Genomic DNA, 19,227 nt, shown 5'->3' with positions numbered 1-19,227 from the left:
AGTAAAACTTTCAAATTGTAGTAATTAACGGCGGACTGAGGTTTTAACTTAATGCAACTGCAGTTGCTGTACACAGAACAAAATTGTTAAGCTTTTTAGGGACTTTTTGTTCATTAATATATTAATAAAATAGTTGTACGCAGGTAAGCAGTTCTTTAAAAATAAAAAATTGCATTATAATTCCTTTGCAGAGAATATTTTAATGTTATTTAGAATGCAGTGCAGTGAAAGAACCTTTTCCTTTTATAAATATTTAACCTGCAAAGGTAAAGGTATAAACTTGGACTACCGAAACACACAAAAAATTTAATAGATCCAACCATGGTTATAGTGGTCTAAAGACTTCGTCCTGTTTTTAACGATGTTGTTAATTTTTATTGTGGGCAACCTATTTTGTAAGAAAGGGCAAAACTATAGTGTCCCTTTCAGTTTTGTTTTATTTAGCCTTACAGCGGCAACTATAAAAGGTGACAACAAGCCACTAACTCAACTTTAATGGCCATCCTAACGTCAGCAGAAGATTGCAATTTAACTTAAAGGCAAACCTGGGGATTTATCTTTTACATAAGAAACTTGCCAACTTTCCCAAGTGCTGGTTTGCTTGCCCATTGTCGACGAATTAAAAATAATAATTAAGCGAACGAAATGATAATTAGATATAAATGGTTAGGAAAAGATCAACGTCAAATCTTATCTTAATGGCGCCAATCGAGACTCTAAGCCAAAGCGGCGTCTTTTTGTCGGCCCTCAGTTGGAAATTGTATCAAGATGTTTTCGTATGAGTCGGAGCGCTGAATTAATAATAATGGCGACTCGGATGACGTTGACGATGTCGAGAAGTGAAAGAGAGTGGGATATGTTTATGGGGAAGGGGAATTCTTCTGCAGCAGAACGAGCCGCGTAAATGCCACTCAATTGTCTTTGCTGTTGGCTTGGGGTCTGTGTTTTAGCTAATTAGCAGCAACAGTTAGAGCCGCTTCAAAGCGGCGATTGGCAACATCAAAGAAAAGCCCCAAGACTCCGATACAAACCGAGTTGTGTTTGCGGCAAACAAGGGCAGGGCCTCTGCTTGTAGATTAGCCACTTATAAAACAGGCAGCCAAACTTTTCAATATTGAAAATTCACAATATAAGAAAAAGTTATGAAAAGTCACTAAACGGAAAAATACAAAATGATAATTGATGTCTCCCTTGAAATACATCCATCCCTATCTCCCCTTCTTTATTTGATTTATTCTGAATCACCATAATCCCAGCCACTCAATCACTACTAGAAACTTTCTCGCTCATTGTTTACCATCGCCTAATACGAATGCAAACAGAGCTCCGTGTTCATAGAAGACGATCATTGTATGTTTGCACTTAGAAGACGACGGACAAACAATAACCAGACCGTTCTGTAACAGCAAAATATCTAATTAAATATTTATCAGGGACTTCAATCTGAAGAGGGGCAAACGTATTACCTTATCGGGCAAGTGAAATCAAGATTATGGAGCACTATGCCCCAGAACAATGACTGGGTTTGTGTTTTCCTCGGGGGGAAAACAAATAATAACCGTAGTACTCAACTAAGATGATGCTTAAAAAGCAGGGGCCTCGCTAATGATCTGCTGAGCGGTCCGAGCACATTAAATAAAGCCGGCGACACTTTCGAGTAACCGCGATTCGGTAACGAAGACAAAAGTGGAGCAGCTCGAAGAGTTGACCAGCTGGAAAGCGGCATTGTAATTAATGTTCAACGTGACTTTAAATTAAAATTGTATTTCAGCCAAACGCGGCCTTTCGCCACGGCCTCCAATAGTGTGAAAATGAAAAATCGGCGTTGGAAAATCATCGTGCAGGGTGCAGGGTGCAGGGTGCAGGGGTGGTGGAGACGAGATGGTGTCAAGTCAAGCTCCGTTAGCTGCCGGCCACTGACACTAATGACATTCAAATTGTTGCGCCAAAAGAAGCCATAAAAATAAAGCAAGAAAACCCATGGAAAACAAATCAAAGCGCGACACCGAGAAAGTGCGACAACACTGGAAGAAATATTACTGAAGTGGTAGAGAATTCGGTTTTTCAAAATGGTATTCTAAAAGGGTGTTACTAAACAATCAAATTTTATTCGGCAACCATGATAAACAAAATTGTAGTTGTTAAACATTATTTGAATACGATATCTGAATGTTAAACCAAATATTGGGTAATGTCTTTTTCACTGTGCAACTTCCAGTCTCCGCTCTGCAGTCTGTAGTCCGAACCCGAATCTAAGTCCGAGTCCGAGTTTAAGCCGTGCAATTGAAAGTGTCGCCGTTTGCTTTGTGGGCGCTGATGTGCAGCCATCACTCACCGAGACCAACCCACCGAAGCACCTTCCACCTCCCACCTCCTACTTCACAGCACCACCACCCCCTCCCCATAACAGCTTAAGTCGTGGGTTGGCTCATAAATCGAGACGACGGCCATGCCATGCGCTTCAATGAATGCTTTTTTCTTCGTGTTACATGTATCCGCAAGATATCAGGCGCATTGGGTGACATGCCATGCCAAAGCATATGTACACGTCTGCCTCGGGCACTCCGGTTGTCGATTTCACTTGCCCAGTGTTGTGCAATGATCGAGGGGTTAATAGATGCCAATCAAGGGTGTTTGAACTATGGTTAAGTGCCAGTGACTGGAAAAGGATGCGGAAAGTCTAGTTTATTAATAATTTAACTATATTCCATTTTCTTAAAATTTCAGAAATTTTATATTATTTTGTTATTATACCGATTTCAAAAGAATTCAAGACCAAAGTGAATAGAAACTCTTTTCAAGTGCATTGTGTGCAAATCATTAGATATTTTTGGCGCAACATTGAAAATGAAGATCACAGACAAAAGGAAATACAAGCATACAAATGTTGCTATAGATTCCGTGATAAACCGATTGAAATGTACAAAATGCATACCCTTTTTGTTGTAGCCACGACTGCTATATCTTATTTGGCCCACTCATTTTTCGATTGCATTAATTGAAATATTTTTCAAGCGTGGCCAGAAAACAACAAAATGGAAAGTGAAGTGTGAAGTGAAGTCTCGAATGGGTTTTCAGCAGTGGTCTTTGTCTGTCGCTGTTGCCTTTCCAATCGCAGCAATGGCAATCTTGGTATGTTAGTACGTTAAACATACATAGCTGGGCAATTATCACGCTGCCGCGATCTGAGCATAGATCTTGAAAACATGCCCAACGCGAACTGTTCGACAATTCGACACGCAAAATTTTCAGTTCATTAACATTTCAATATCGATAAGGCCGAAATGCACTTTCGCTCCGCGGAGATACAATCAGGCAATCGGCAATTGAAATCGTACGAGTAGATCACTATCTGTATCTCGGAACGCCATTTGAATCTGTGAGTTACTGCGCGGCAGCGTCAGTTTGTGTTAATAATAGTTATTGACTTATCACATGGCACATTCTTTTGGCACTGAGTTGCAATTTGTAACTCTTTGCCTGTGACATGCATGTTTCCATCTCTGTGTGCAGCAGCAGCAGCAGCAGTAGCAGCTATTGCTATCTCTATCCGGGGGCAGAAAATTGCCAAATCAACAGGAAAATTGGATACAAAAACAAGCAAATGAAAGGAAACCCAAACAATGTACAAACTGCAGCATTTGCATTATGGCGGCAATTTGATTTCAATTTCGGAGCATTTGAATCTGTATCGCTTAGATACGTTGCATTTTAAGCCAACTGTTGTTTGCAGCCTGCAATTGCTACCCAATTGTGTTGCCATCTGTGTTTTATTGAGCCTTTTTTTCACATTTCGAGCGAACAGAAATTAACCTCTCAACTGCGCTTGGTTAATCTGCTCTTAAACGCTCAGAAAATAAGTTCCAGTATCAGACAGTAACATTTCTTCATTAATAAATAATATCGCTTACTGTTTATTTGCCTGACCCATTTTGCGTTCCGCCACAAACAGTACGTTCGAAATTATTTTTTTGCGTTAATAATGAGTTACAAGTTAAAAATTTACATTCGTACACACCTACCAAAAGTCAGAGCCCCACAGTCACGAGACACGCCCCAGAAAAAAAGGTTGCCAAGAACGTTCTGTGGCTGAAATTAAAATTTCATACATGGATAGCAGTTTGGCTTTATAAACCGAGCTTGTTTCAAGGCGTGACAGAATGTTTAATTCGATACACCGAAGGGAGAAGCCGAAATGGATTTCATTTAAAATAACACAATTTGGTTAGTCTGTTGGGCACTTTTTCACCAAGTTGCTTAACGTATTAAGCATTATAAAAAATGTACATGATGTTTGTTCAGAAGAATGTTTCAGGGGAAAACATAGCACTTCCGATCCTGTTCAAATATTATGATATTCTTTAACAAAGAACGCAACACATCATTCCACAGAGTTTAGTGATACCCCGCAGAACACGTATACATTTTTACTTTGGCAGTAATGTGTTCGGCAAAATAAAATTGGATTTAAACATAACTATGGTTAAATTCAAATAATATTATATAAATGTAAAAATCTTGACCAGAGCCTAAGCTTTTTCCATTCATTATTCGCCTGCAACTTTTGTTTTTTTTTTAAGCAAAACAAATTGACGCATGCGTAGGTATATTTTTCCATTGTTGATAAGGTTTTGAGGCTAATGTCGTCGTTTGTATGGGGCAAGACTCCGTTAGCCAAGGCAGCTGGAAGTTGGATGTTCATTGGCTCCACACCCAAGACTAACGAAAATGTGGCTACAACATTAGCTAGTAGCACTGCCACCTATTTTACAAACAATCGACGGCTGTGATGCACATGTGCGAAGCACATGCAGAGTTTAAGCAAACTTAACTTTATTTTTGTGCGCATCGCTGGTCATGCAACACAAACCAACGGATTTCCATTGTTTGGAACCATAATTTTTGCTACTTAAACAATAGGATACAAATGGTCTTTGGGGTCTAATGCACCTATTAATTGCTGCCAGCCATTCTAACAAAAACAGTCCGTATTCTAATATTAGTTTGGAAATTGACAGACCGAACACGTAGTTGAAGGGAAATCAGCTAGAAAAAGCTAAACCTTAATCACCTATAGTTTTTAAACTAGTTAAGCTACAAGAGCTATATGTTTTATTGAATGCTAACTACGAAGTCTTAACATAGTTGCTCGAAAGCAATAGTTTGAAAATTTTTTATTTAACATTTCTAGCAATTTTGTATTAAAACGGGCCACAAGATTTTTTTCTCTTTTATATATAGCCAATGATATAGCCCATATATAAACAGCTAACGCTGCCTGGGCATGATATTTCTCAAAAATAAAATATGCATCAAAAAATTGGTTTGTTCCAGGGTATTCGCATCTGCTACAGAAGCTTTTTGATAAACAGACCATGTTAAACCAAAGCACATTAAAATAAAGATTTCAAGATTAGTAATTTAAACAGTTTATATTCGATTCATTAATTCTAAATTTAAGGTCTTGAGTAGCTTCTATTTTTTCCGAAAAATTTTGTTTGTCTATAACCTAAAATATAAACCTTTTATTCTGTAACTTTAGGCTATGTCTGACGTGTTATGTTTAGATCATGGATTCCTATACTTAAGGCCATAAATGGTCTTTGCGCCCTTTTAAGGTCATCTTTCCTAAAATTATAGTCAATTTTCTCACTTTTTAGGTAATTTATTTTACTTTGGGTGTATAAACAGAATAAATTACACTATTTTAACCTAATAGAAATAGTATAATTAGCTCAATATTTAAATAGTGACTTAATTTTCGACCGGTAATGAATACGAAATAGTAAAGGTACCAAATCAAAAGCTGATGGGTGATTTCTTTTAGAATGACCATTTAATAAGTGATCTCGAAACCATGGGCACCGGATTAAACGTATTAGCTTTAGTTCTGGTGTTTTATATTGTCCCCGAACAAAGCTACAGTAAAAGTAATAATTTATGAAAATTTATATTATTATTATTATACTTTTCCCAGTAATCAAATAGTTGTGTTGCTTAGAATGCTTCCAGACTACCAACTTGTGTAATTGTAGTTTTAGTTCACGTTATTTAGGTTTAGGCATACCAATTTGGTTTCATTTTTTGTTGGCATTCCAACTAAATAATAATTGACTTATTTTCTGTTTCCTGCTAAATTATGTTTTGTAATTGAAAAATAATCACATTGATAACTGTCAAAATGACCAAATCGATTACGGACCTATAAAAATAATATATATAATTATTATGTTTCAATTGAATTGGTTTAGTGCAATGTTGTCTAAGCTAGTTACATGTCTTTTCTGCATCGCAGTCCTCATCTTCATTTCTGACTTAAATGTAAATTGTGGTAGAGTTAATGTTTTAATTAAGTATTAAAAATATTTCGCATATTACAGGATGCAGTCGTCTTCAAGTTTACAAATTTTGTCTGCAAAAGTCACAATCAATCGTGGTTTGTGTTCCATTATTGTCGTCTTAAGGCTATCAGTCGTGATAGGGTCCTCCTCAACGTGAACGGAACTGTTCTCTACCCGGCGTATGATATACAGGTTCATGCGAAGATTTTTAAAAAGGCAAGCGGATTTAAGCCTTGGTTACTGGACGCAAATATCGACGGCTGTCGGTATATGCGAAAAAACTACAATCCCTTTTTAGGCATAGTCTTCAGTCTGTTCCAAGATTTCTCCAATATAAACCACACATGCCCATATGTTGTAAGTATTAAAATGCGTTTAAATCCTCAATTTACATGTCACCATTACAGGGTCTACAAACTGTGAAGGATTTTTATCTGAGGCCAGATAGATTGAAGTTGCCGTTTCCATCCGGAGAGTACATGTTATCTCTACAGTGGTTCTTTGACAAGAAACCTCAATTCGATACAAACGTTACATTTACTTATATGGAGGACCTGCTTAAGAGAAATTAACATAGGTTTTTTTCACAAATAAAAAAATTATTTTGAATTTAAATGTTATAGAAAAATAACACAGTTAACTTGTATCTTTACATCCGTTACAAGTAAAGTAAAGGGTTATATTGTATTCGTTGAACTTTAAGTAGCAGGTCGAGGGAAGCGTTTCTGATCCTGTAAACATTTTTTATTAATGATCAGGATCAACAGACGAGTCGATAAAGCCATGTCCGTCAGTCTCTTCGTCCGTTTGAGCGTCGTGAATCACACAAACAGAGTCCAACACCTAGGATCTAACATGTCTTAGAGTGCCGTGACAGAGGTGTTTAGTGGCTGTGTTTTGAAATAAAATTGCGCTGCCTAGAAAACACTAGAATCGGCATGCCAAAACCCAAATCCCTTTCTCGAAATCTCGACGTTCATACAGACGGACATGACAAGATCGACTCGGCTATTGAACCTGATCAAGAATATATGAAATTTATATGTTCGGAAACGCTTCCTTCCATCTGTAACATAATTTTCAATTTTACTCTGCGAGTAACGAGTATAAAAAGTTATTTATTTGGGTTAAAAGTGTTTATTTTTATAACGTAACATCCGTTTTAATTATTTTATTCATGGTTTTTATAGTGCACAGCACTTGTGTAATGCCTTTGGCGCCGGATGTCGGTCACCACTTTTTCTTTGACAAAAAAGTACAGAAAGGAAGCGATATTAACAAACCGATGTTTTTATACGCTGTCTTTTAACGAAAAACTAACTTTGGAAGATAGTTTATTGCGCAGTTATAGAATATAGTCGTTTGACTGTTACACCATTAATATGTCTTCCAATAAGTTGAAAACTTATAACCACAAAGTTATACAATATCAGATCATCTCCTTACAGAAAACACAAATCGATTATCATAATTTGATGTTTATAATTTTTAAATTGAGTGCTTAAATTAAGAAAAATATTCTAGGCGATATTTAACCGAATCATTTCTTCAATTTGCTACAAACATCTACTCGAAATTAAAACACCCATCGAAAGTGTATTGAAATTAAAGTATAAATTTTGTGCTTTTGGGTTTCGTCATAACTGAACTAATATGCGGTTGTTCAAAACAAAAAAAAAATGAACGTAACATAGCAAGTGAATTTTTTTCAAGATACTTGATTTTATGTCGGTCGATTGTAATAATGATTTCCGTACACTTTTTATAACATGTTGAAAAGAGCATAGCTTACCGATTTGGTCTAATTTATTTATTGTCACTGTTTAGAGTAAGATCTGCAAAGAGAAGAAAAGAACAAATAAATATTTAGTATTTTTAAATGCCCAAGCTTGTTTATTGAATAGTTTTAAGAACGCCTAGCCAAATTACTGAGATTTTTTTAACAAATGCCTTTAAAACCAGGTCTCAAAGGTGCCTAAAGAGGCGTTAATGAAATTCCTATTGATAGTCATATACCAGCACAAGCAACCGCAAGCAAACCGCAATCGAAAGATAAACAAAACCAACTGCTCGCCCCAAAAGAATATATCCAACTTCTGAGGCAAGCTACCAATTTTAGGCATTTGAAATGGACATAGGGGAAGAAGCCCAAAGCGATGGTATGAAAAACAAGAATCCGACGAGCGGCCAGTTACTGATTTAGATTTAGATTCAGATACATTTGAGTGATCTCTTTGGCGTCTAACGTAAGCGAGAATTCTCGAGGTCAGCCACTTTTGTTATGAGGCGGCTAGCTATCCCCTCCCCCAGCATATATGTGTATAGAGATATGTATGTTCTCCATTCTTGGACCCTGTAGACCAACATTTACTCTCATCTAAGACCCGGCTCTGTCCGGTTTTTCTTTTTGCCCGCAGTGCATTTGTATCTCTGTGGATTTGGATGTGGATGTGGCTGCTGCTGCTGCTGCTGCTGCTGCTGCTGGTGTGTGGTTTTACTTAATTTACTTTACTGTTATGTTGTTGCTTTCCGCTTGTTAGGCAAGCCAAGCAATTCAAGGCAGCGATGCAGTCGCTCCACCGACGTATGTATCTGTCAGATACTTTTCGGCTGGTTCTGAGTAAGCCACCATCGTGTCGTCATACACTTGAACTTTCTTGGGTGTGCAACGGTGGCGTGGGCCCAACATCATTTCATAACCAATCCGATAATATTAACAAAACTAAAAATAAAGCAACAGCGAAATGTCAAAGTTTAATGCCAAACCACTTGTTGCAGTTCTCTCGTATTTCTAGTTATTACTACACTACATTGTGGTCAAGTTGTGCAAGGTGTTGTGGGTTCCATGATTATGCAAACACTTTTAATGCTCATTTGGCATTGCCAACTCAAATCAATAACGATTTTTGTAAACGTTTATTGGTCTATATGGACTATATGGCTTTGATTTTTATTGGAGAGTTTCAGATATAGTTATCAGCATGACCATAAACAAAGAAGTCTCTTTGTGTTCCATTGACACAGTTTGCATTTTATGAACGTTTACTGCGCTTTTTGTGCCATAAAAGTAAGCGATTGGGCCTGATTCCCGACCTCCTGATGGAGGCCTCGGCGAATAGTGGTGACCCAAATACGCGTAAGCCTTGGTAATGGCTAATAATGTTGCTCTGGATGAAGTTGAGAATCACCTATTTCGGTTGCATCAAAGAAGATGTTATAAAAAAAAAAGAGGCATTACTTATTAATATAAATAACAAATTCTGAAACTTCCCAGGATCCAAAGTTCCATACAAGTTTAAAAAAATTGATGGAATTTAATGGAGGGTAAGCGGATGCTTCTTTTAAAAACTTTAACATGCTGGAATAGCCCTGTTTGCTTTCTGGAGGGATAAGGTACTGAACAGGGGACTTAAGTAAACTTCGCTAGGGCTGAGACAAAAGGCGTGAAGTCTAAACCGATGATAAGTGTCTATAATGTCTATGAATATCCGGCTGCTGGCAGACACGAAGAGCTCACCGCAGCCCAAAGTAGTAGACAAACAATGTCTTCCAAAGGATCCGCTCATGTAAGAGGGGAGGTGGGCCCAGTGGAAGTAAAAAAAAAAAGGGTAAGGAACCATAATGACAACATGTCATGCAAAGTTTTGTCAAAGCCCAGACAGGCAAACAATGTTCGTGTTGTTGGATGCCAGCGAGGATGTGGATGATGGCGAAGATGAGGATGAGGATAAGCTCGCCCTCGCAGACACAAGTAGCCAATGCGACTGGATGCGGGCCTTAATCAACCCACGGAGTTGGGGTGACTTTTGTCATAATTTTGCGTTTTTTACATTTTTGTTTAGCACGTTATATGAATAACTAATTGAGGGCCGTACACCGCAACACGTACGGGAGGTATTTGAGGCAGGAATGTGGCCATGCACTAAGAGAAACATTTACCTTATTCGATGTTGTGTAGATGTTATGTTTAATATCGGTTTGTATAAAAGATTAAGATTAAATAGTCAGAAGTATATCCGTTGGAATATACCCAACATATAAAATTTAAACATGCATTTTATGGAATCGAAAATGCTTGCATCTCCCTGGAAAGTTATCCACAATAACTGAGTATTGTACAGATAAAGATCACCAATCTGTCAGCTTTTTAAATGATTCCACATAACTACTCCGTTCTAAAGACCTTTTTCCAGTGCAAGGTATCCATTAGATACATCTCCAGTTGAAGGCGGTTGTTCGTTGCGGAGTCGACAAACCATGACTGGGCATAACAACCAGCAGCACACTGCCGACAACCAACTACACTTTTAAATCTCGGATCCACCGAGAAGTGGAGTAGGACAGCAGCAGCAGCAGCAGCAGAAGCATCGCGCCAACTCAGCGTTCGATCTTCTGTTCTTGGCTCTTTGGGCTAAACTGGTAGCACAATTCCTTCTTTCTTTTTGTTTTGCTTGGCTTTTTTTTGCCAGTCCGAGGCTGAGTCATCCTCAAGTCGGCAGTCGGCTGCCTGTGTTTTGCATTAGGCCAAGTTCGATGACTAAGCAGACTTGATTTCAGGTGCTCCCTTCGCGGCCGGCCGGCATAACTTCAATGTGACCGCATCCCCAGCTTGATTGCTGGCTGCCAGACCGAGCAGATGTTGTCATGTCCATGTGGTCATGGCTCTCCGCTAGTGAGTGTCGGGGCACTTGAACTTGGTCGGAGGTTCAGCCCGCGTTTGGGTCAATGAATTCGCCAGAAAGTTGTGATTTCAACGCTTTACAAATTTAGGATTTACAAAGTTGGGCAATAAAACAACTCCCTAGGAAATCATTGCCTTAAAATTAGTTCTAGGCTCAAATTTAAGGCAATTATTTCTAATTTAAAGTCAATTTCGTCAATTAAGCAGATAAACTTCAACTTAACGTTTAATAGTAATTAAGTCGTGAAATACATATGGTTGTTGCAAAACTTTTAAATAGGAATTCCAATTTTAATACCACATTTTGTAAAGATTTTAGTACACTGTAATGCTTTTTTCTGTTTTCTGATGATTGCTTTGCAGTATAATTTTGAGTACTCTCTGTTGCAAAATCAATTGCAATAATTAACTAATAAAAAAAAAAAAAACAAGCCGAAAATATTTTCGATAAAAGAAGGTATTTATTGAAAGTTGCATCTATGTAGATTGCGTAGAAAAGGGCGGAGGGACGGAAGCTGATCAAGAACATATAAACCTCATAGGGTAGAAAATGTTTCCTTCACTGCGCTGCAAACTTTTGACTGAAATAATAATGACCTCTGCAAGGTTATAAAAGTGCGAAGTGTTTACATAAACATTTCTTAAGACCAATGAGTATAAACAAGAATTCGTGTATGAACTGTTTATATTCAAGCACAAACAAAAAAACTTATGGGTAACAAAAAAAAAAAAAGAAAATGCATCACAGTCTGAACACATTTGCTTACTGCTAACTGCCGATTTTTGTAATTGCGAGTGATATCCTCTGCGAAACGGCGATGCCGTATTGCCTATAATTCAAGCTAGTTTTCTCAATTTGCACGGCCACTTCCCCCAGTTCCAGTTTTTCAATTGCAATCAATACTTAGTTTCCATTTCATTCGCATTCAAAGTTCAGCGTCTCCCCCTTTTACACAAACATCGGTACACAGATACAGCACACTCACAATTACAAATAGAGTTCAATGAGTAGAATCAGCACAATGATCGTGCAAAATTAATTTTCCTCTAAACTACTTTTGTGCTGTTGTTGATCTCTAATTCTTGTTTTTGTGTTCGCTCAGTCTTTATTTTCGTTGTTGTGTTAGTCAACTGAAGTGGAACAATTTTGTTTCGCTTTTGCGTTTAGTGGGGCGATCGATATATGCCGGTTTATTGCTGTCTTTTCACTTGCGATCGAAATCGATAAGGAATTGTTTATTACAGATCAGTGCTTAGGTGAATGTAAAACTGGTAGGGTGCACTCAAATTTAGGAAGCAAAAGGTTGTGTTTGAACAGATAAAAAGATTTCATTTTTTAATACTATAGTAAAAATGCTGCCACATAAATTTTCTATAATAAACAAATTTGTATTGTATGTGTTTATACTAACAGTCAGAAGTTGACTATATCAGCTTAACTATAAAAGCTGCTATAAAATTTGAAATTAATGAATCCGAAAAATAATTAAATTCGTCTTGCTCAAGGAAACACATTTTTGCTTTAAGCATTCTAAGAACACTACCCATTTCAATTTGTTTACTTAATTAATTTAGTATCTACTTGTCGTATATGTAAATTATATATAAACATATATCTGAAAAGTGGTAAACATTGATGACAATATTGATAACTTTTCCAACATCTATGGTAAGTTCCTTAGACACTTTTATATATTTTCTATAAAATGCGCACTGTTTTAGTTGTTCAGAAATCTTGATCTTAGAAAAAAGAAATGTTGACAGTTTAATTTTATTTTAAAGTTATAATTGTGTTTTGGTTGAAAATAAGACACTTTTAAAAAAATCAATGCTCTCACATTCGATGTGTTTGCAGCTATATCCCACACATTTAAAGCAAAAAAACAAACAAATTTAATGACAAATTTAAGTTACTAATGTATACTGTGGGTTACGAGACGTAGGCCCAAATACTTCTTAAATTTTTCATAGGGAAAAGTCATATTTGTAAATAAAACTAAGAATTACACTGTTTTAACTTCCCACTACATTTTTTCTCATCCATCCCATTATTACTTCAGTTTACTGCAACTCAAAGGTTCCTCGAATGGCATGCAAAATACTTTTGCTCTCATACCTTGGGCGACCCAACGAAGCATGAAAGTCTAACTTGGCTGCTTTGATGCCCTTTCCTTCGCTTGAAACCTCCACACCCCTTTATTCACACGCACTACGACCTGAAACTTTGCAGTAATTGTCGACAGAGCGCCATCTACCGGTGGGAGAAGTGGGGTGGACTGCATGCGAACAATCGAGTTAGATTGTATTGTATCTGGAGTTCATTTTTTTTCTGGAACCAACTTGCCCGTCGCAGACTAAGATCTCATAAACTCGATTTGGATTCTGAATTTGCAGAAAAAGAATAATACAACTTATATACTGTTATTTAAGTGCATGGAATGATTTTTATATTTGGGCAACTCAACCATGCCAAACCATGGGACATTTTTTTCATACTTCCTTTATTTGTTTTTTTTTTTGTTTCATAAGATTGTATTTATTTTTTTCGACACCTCTCATTGGTTTTAACTTAACAAAACATTTTTTTTGGAAACAATATTTCCTGTGTAAACATTTTTTTTTCTTTTCGTGTTACTTTTTAATTTGTGGTTCGCTGCGGTCGCGTAATCAGGGTGTAACAATTACGCGTTTTGAATTGCGCCAAAGTTTGGGGCGGGGGAGAATTACAGATTCAAAGCTGCAGAGATACTCGTACGTATTTGCGAATGCCGAGTTGGCTTAGAGGCTCTGCCGCGCCCTCTCACGTCTCACGAGTTCGCTGTGCTTTTCTGTTCTCAGCTGCGAATATGCGAAATAATTTACCAACGTTGAAATCGTATATGGCCGACAGGTGACGGGCTCTGGCTTAATACTTTTTTTTTAGTTAATGTCAGTTTTGTGGTTAAGCTTCGCCTTCGATTGCCGGGCTTCATGGTTAATTAAACGTCGTCGGTCGATGTAAAATAATTTTACTTAGGTAATGTGCAGTGAGGATTGTAATTTGTATGCCCAAATGATTTATCCAAATAAACCAAAAAATCACAAAGCCACTCAAATAAATTCGAAATAAATTTGTTTTAGAATGCCAGCTTCGATGGCCAAATAAGTTCAGTTAAATTTTGGGTGTGGTTTTTAACGGCCACCCACAAAATTGCCCAGCCCAAAAGAATTCCAAAGGAATGTGTGTCTAATATGGGTACTTATGGGCTAATTGTTGGTGGTTGGCCAATTGATAAACAATTCAAGAAAATTGCCGAAAAAGGCCGACTGTGTATGGTAATCAAATTTTCGGGTATTATGTAGGATGTTATGTGTAATACGCTATTGTCGGCTTAATAAAATATTCTATCCTAAATACAATTTGTTCGATTTTCAACGACATGGGCATGCCTAGAGAAAAAGTCTTAGCCACTGTTTTTGTTGTAGTCTTTTTCTACAAAAATGATTACAACTTCTATTGAATTCCTTTACATTACTTACAAACAAAATACATATATAATTCCTTTGGTTTAATTGATCTTCTTTAAATGAATAGGTAACACAAATTTCATCGGTTGTAGGCATACAAATAATCTTCACACATAGACAAAAAACAAAACCAATTGATCATTGCCCACTTAATCAAAAACTCCGAAGTCAAAAAACTAAACAATCCATATTTCATTGTGAGACTAACCTTGGAGGCAATCGAAATCGTTCTATCAGACAATCCCACACTGCAAAAGAAATCAAAGCGATCGGGGGGACCAGAGATGACAACGAATAAGGCAATCATACATTTAGCTGCCTGCTAAAGTCATTGCTAGACGCTTCAGATACATATCTGGCATATGTTAAGCCACTGACAATATGCAAGAAATTACAAAAAACTAACGGAAAAAATGCTGGCAGCAAAGTGTTATAAATGAAGGAAACCGAAATGCAAAATCTGAACAACGCCTACGCCAACACCATGTGCAGATTTAAACTGATTTACACAAAGAAAAAAGTTGATCATATGCTTGGTATTACTTTTAAGATACCAATGATATTAGAAGACAGCATCTGGATGGTATCATAATCGATACTTCGTTTTTTGCAGAATTTGCTTTTGACGTTGTTCTTTATTTTTGTACTTTTGCCAAGGAAATTTCAGACAAAAGTTTTCAGCGCGATGAAGGAAATACTTCCGGCACTATAAAAATTATATATATCAATAAATTAGATTATCATGACCATGACAGGCGATCTAGCAATGACCCTTTGTTCCTTTGTCATTTCATCCGTATCTACGTAATTTGTCTCTCAGTTTTGAGGATATTTTGATAAAACTTTCATAAAGCTTTTTTCCATTGCGGGTAGTATAGTGAATTAGTCGGAACTACTTGAATTATAAAGCTTCCTTACAAACAGTTGGAATAATAAATGAAAATAAAATATACCTTCGTTGTTTGCGTTTCCGATCCTATAAAGTATATATATTCTTAATCAGGATAAATAACCGAGTCGAATCTTTCAGAATTTGCGAACCAAAGTGCCCTTTTTTTCACTTCATACGGAAAGTAAAGTTAAAACCAAATCACTCCGCATTATTATATTTATAGTTTATAGATTAGGAGTTTGTCTCTGTGTAAGCATTGATGAAAATATTTCAGCAGGAACCGAAGTTGGGTTGAAGTACGGGGGAGCCCGGCAGCTGGGCATAGATCATTTTCAAAGTTATTTATAAAAGAAAGCAGAGAGCAGGCAACCCCACACACTGAACTGTTCCTGTGCCCAAGGCTATTGTATCTGGTGGATGCGTTTAGAATCCACCTATTTCTGCACGCCTGTTTTTTCTGCCAGCTCTCTATATTTTTTGCCCCTTTAAAGGATTCTCTCTGTATGGGCTGGCTGTCATTTTGATTTCGTCCGACATGTGCACTGCCTTTTATCTGGTTGCAATTTGTGTATCTTGTATCTTGTAGCTGGTATCTTTCGATACCCATAGTGTGTGCGTATCCGTACATATGTAACTATAACGCTTTGTTGAAAGCAGACAAGACTCGAGTTGAGTTCAGGCGGCAACTCAACAGAGCTTGCATGTCAAATTAATTTCATTCAATTTAAATGCAATTTGACGCTGTTTCACTTGGTGCACTCACTGAGCTGACTCTGTGATCTATAAGTATCTGTATCTGGCAGGTATGCATGCGCCCGTATAGTATACATCTAGTATCCCATAGCTGCTGATTCAACGTTAATGATGCAATGCGCCGTGTGAGACGGCAAACTGTGCGTTTTATTTTGATGCCTTTTGATTAACGACCCTTGGCTAAAATTTTTGCGCGATTGAGTGGATGTCGGAGACTTTGTTTATTTTATTTACAGCCAAGCCAACTCACCTTTTGAAATTCCTTGACTGAGTGGGATATTGGTCGAAGTGTTATTCGTTGGGATCTGCAAACAGAAACATTTGAATTAATATATACATTTTAATCACATGTATTTAAGAAATATTCATTAAGGCTACAATACTATAAACAGTTTTATGAAAAGGATTAAGATTAAAAATATAAATAATAGTAAATGCTTAAATTGATATGTACTAATCGAAGTAACGAAGTTTATTTTTTAGGTATTCATAGGTATCCGTTATGTGAAACGCATTGCTGTTAAAACTAATGTCAATTTTAAAACTGAGTGTCTATCTAACCTAATTAAATTTTGTATGCTCTCTGGCAGAAAAGGAACAAACAAAATTATTCTTAAAGTTTCTTCTCAAATTTGTTTTTATATTTTTCTAAATAATAAAAAAATCTAAGGTATTGCAGGCGAAAGTGGTTATAAAGTTATAGTTTTACACCTGCAAATAGACTGTGGAAAAAATTTGATTTTTTTCTGTATTTGGCCAAAGTTCAGCAGAAGGTTTTTAAGAATAAGCCCCTAAACATTTACCGCTAATGACACAAAATAATCACATTTTTGGAATAAAATTACCCAAAGGATAAAAACCTTCAATCTTGGCATTAACTTGCAAAACACAAATAGTGTATAAAACTTTAAATGCTACTTGCGAGCATTGTGATATTAATATTATTCAAAATTATTATTTTTTATTGCCTCGTCACTAAGCGAGAAACTTAACCGTTCCATTTTGAACTGGCTAACTGACATGATTATACGGTCCTATCATTGTTCAGCTAATTAACAACATGGGGAAAAAATTTGCTTTTCTTTGCTGACAAAATTCCGCTGAAAAGTCTTTACACTTAGCTGTGAATGTGAAAATTCTACGGTTATTTTTGTAAGGTTAAACATGCTGTGACTTGGGTATATGAAAGTAAGTTAAATGAAAGATGATGATTTTATGGCAATGCTTTCACGATGAAATCCCTTTGAACACCTTCTGTCTTAACAGTTTACATTAAATTGCGCTTTATGAACCTTAATACATTAACCAAACTGTCACACGCTTTTTCATTTATGTTTGCTCTACTTTACAAATTATCGCCAAAGCAAATAAATTAAAAACTTTCATAATTTTGAATGACATAACAGTAAAACCATCACCAATATTTGCAATTTATTTCCTTTTCAAGCTATGGCCAAAAACATTCATAGATATCGTAAAATTACAACATTATGAAATGTGAAAATAAAATACAAAGGGAAATCAGCCAAAATGTCGGAGCATAAAATTGACAAAACCTCAATCAGCTGTCAACGCGTATAGATCATTAAAACCTTCAAACACAGTCGCCAATTTATGCATGATTTATAACAGTTTTGTACAAGACAAAATTATGCTAATTTGTGGTCTTTAATTTTAGCATCTATGTGACTTTGAAATTAGCATTTGGTTTTTTTTTTAATATTTTATGTTCAATATTTTATTTTAAAACATTTTGGTTTTTAAATTTTAATTTTTTTTTTTGTGGAAAAACTATTTTCCTTTATAGTTATTTTTAAAAGATGACGAAAGAGTCTGAGGCGAGAATAAATTATTTTAGAAAATGTAGCCGGTATTCGACTTTTGTTTTAATTTGTCCATACACATATACATATATTTTGCATCAGTTTTATTTTTGGTAAATTTGTGTCACATTATCGGTTGGAATTTATCTATATCATACGCCCCCTTGGCCTTGAACTGAGAGCTTCGCAAAAATAAGAGAGAAACAGACAAGGAAAATGTATTTCATTCATTGGCCAAAATGTAAATATAAGTCTGGTCGTATTTTTGCAGCTGGCCCCGACATCGAATTTATTCTTTGGTCTCAGTTCGTTTCTGAGTAAACAATTTCGCACTTTTGTTTTCTTTTTGAGTTTAATTAATAAATTTCATTTACGTTTACCCCTCTGGATGGATTGTTTACATTACAGAAATGCTGAGGCGCAATTCTTAAAACGTCGAAAAATACATGGCGCGGATAAACTCATTCCACTTTTAATCGATTGGAAAATGCAGGGGGGAAGGGAAAAAGTTTTATACTCGAAATTATGGCATTATACGGCAAACTAAGTGTAATTTTAAATAAATAAATACACATAAGAGTACACAATTTATAAGAGAATTTTTGGTTTTCTAAAAGCTAAGTTTTAATGCATGTTAAGTGGTGCTAATTTAAAAATAGCTTTTGAACTAAGAGCAAATATTCTGTTACCATAGAATTTGTTATTTAAGGTTCTTAATTTTGTTTGAAATTTTAATGGTCGAATGGTAAAATGTCATGGTTAAAGAGTATTTTAATTTTAATTTTTAATTAGACGCTAATTACAGTTCAGGTAATTGAAAAGATTTCTGTTTTGATAAATGGGATATAAACATTTTTGCACGGAATAAATGTATTTTAGAAAAAATATAATTCCACTGAAGAATGTATTCTTAATCTTAATTTTCAGTGGAATTTATTTTTTTTATGTAATGATAAAAAAATTTTTTCGCCGAATTCCAGTCGTATTATAAACGTATTTATCCACGGACCATATATCTATACACCTTTATAGATATGTCTTATTCATTTATAATGAAAACCGTTTGTAGCCTTCTTTCTTGGTTTATTCAGACAAACCCTTATTTTGAAAAACATACAAGTAATTTCTTTGTTATTATTTTGTAGGTAAATGTTCTTCCTAAAAGTATTTATTAGATTCTAAATTTATGGTCTAATTTCACCTAATGTTCCTGCATATTTGGCCAGATTC

At 36.0% G+C, this 19,227-nt stretch overlaps 2 protein-coding genes across 8 annotated transcripts in view; one reads left to right on the top strand and one right to left on the bottom strand.

Annotated features, from left to right (window-relative positions):
• Positions 1-19,227, bottom strand: part of LOC108141029 (uncharacterized protein CG43427) — a 65,813-nt gene that overhangs the window by 21,539 nt on the left and 25,047 nt on the right. For all 7 annotated transcript variants that reach the window (XR_005977633.1, XR_005977634.1, XM_041709297.1 and 4 more), the window contains exons 4-5: positions 16,425-16,479; positions 8,134-8,176 (exon numbers count right to left, since the gene is read on the bottom strand). The gene's annotated coding sequence lies outside the window, so the exon portion shown is untranslated. The remainder of the gene's footprint in view (positions 1-8,133; positions 8,177-16,424; positions 16,480-19,227) is intronic.
• Positions 5,699-7,030, top strand: LOC108141030. Its single transcript, XM_017264119.1, has 3 exons — positions 5,699-6,321; positions 6,381-6,698; positions 6,749-7,030. The coding sequence occupies exons 1-3, from the start codon at positions 6,229-6,231 to the stop codon at positions 6,911-6,913; spliced, it is 576 nt and encodes a 191-aa protein (XP_017119608.1). The 5' UTR covers positions 5,699-6,228; the 3' UTR covers positions 6,914-7,030.

The sequence above is a fragment of the Drosophila elegans genome, unplaced genomic scaffold, assembly GCF_018152505.1.
Source record: "Drosophila elegans isolate 14027-0461.03 unplaced genomic scaffold, ASM1815250v1 contig_476, whole genome shotgun sequence".
NCBI classification, from domain to species: domain Eukaryota; kingdom Metazoa; phylum Arthropoda; class Insecta; order Diptera; family Drosophilidae; genus Drosophila; species Drosophila elegans.
This window is presented reverse-complemented; position numbering and strand designations above follow the sequence as displayed.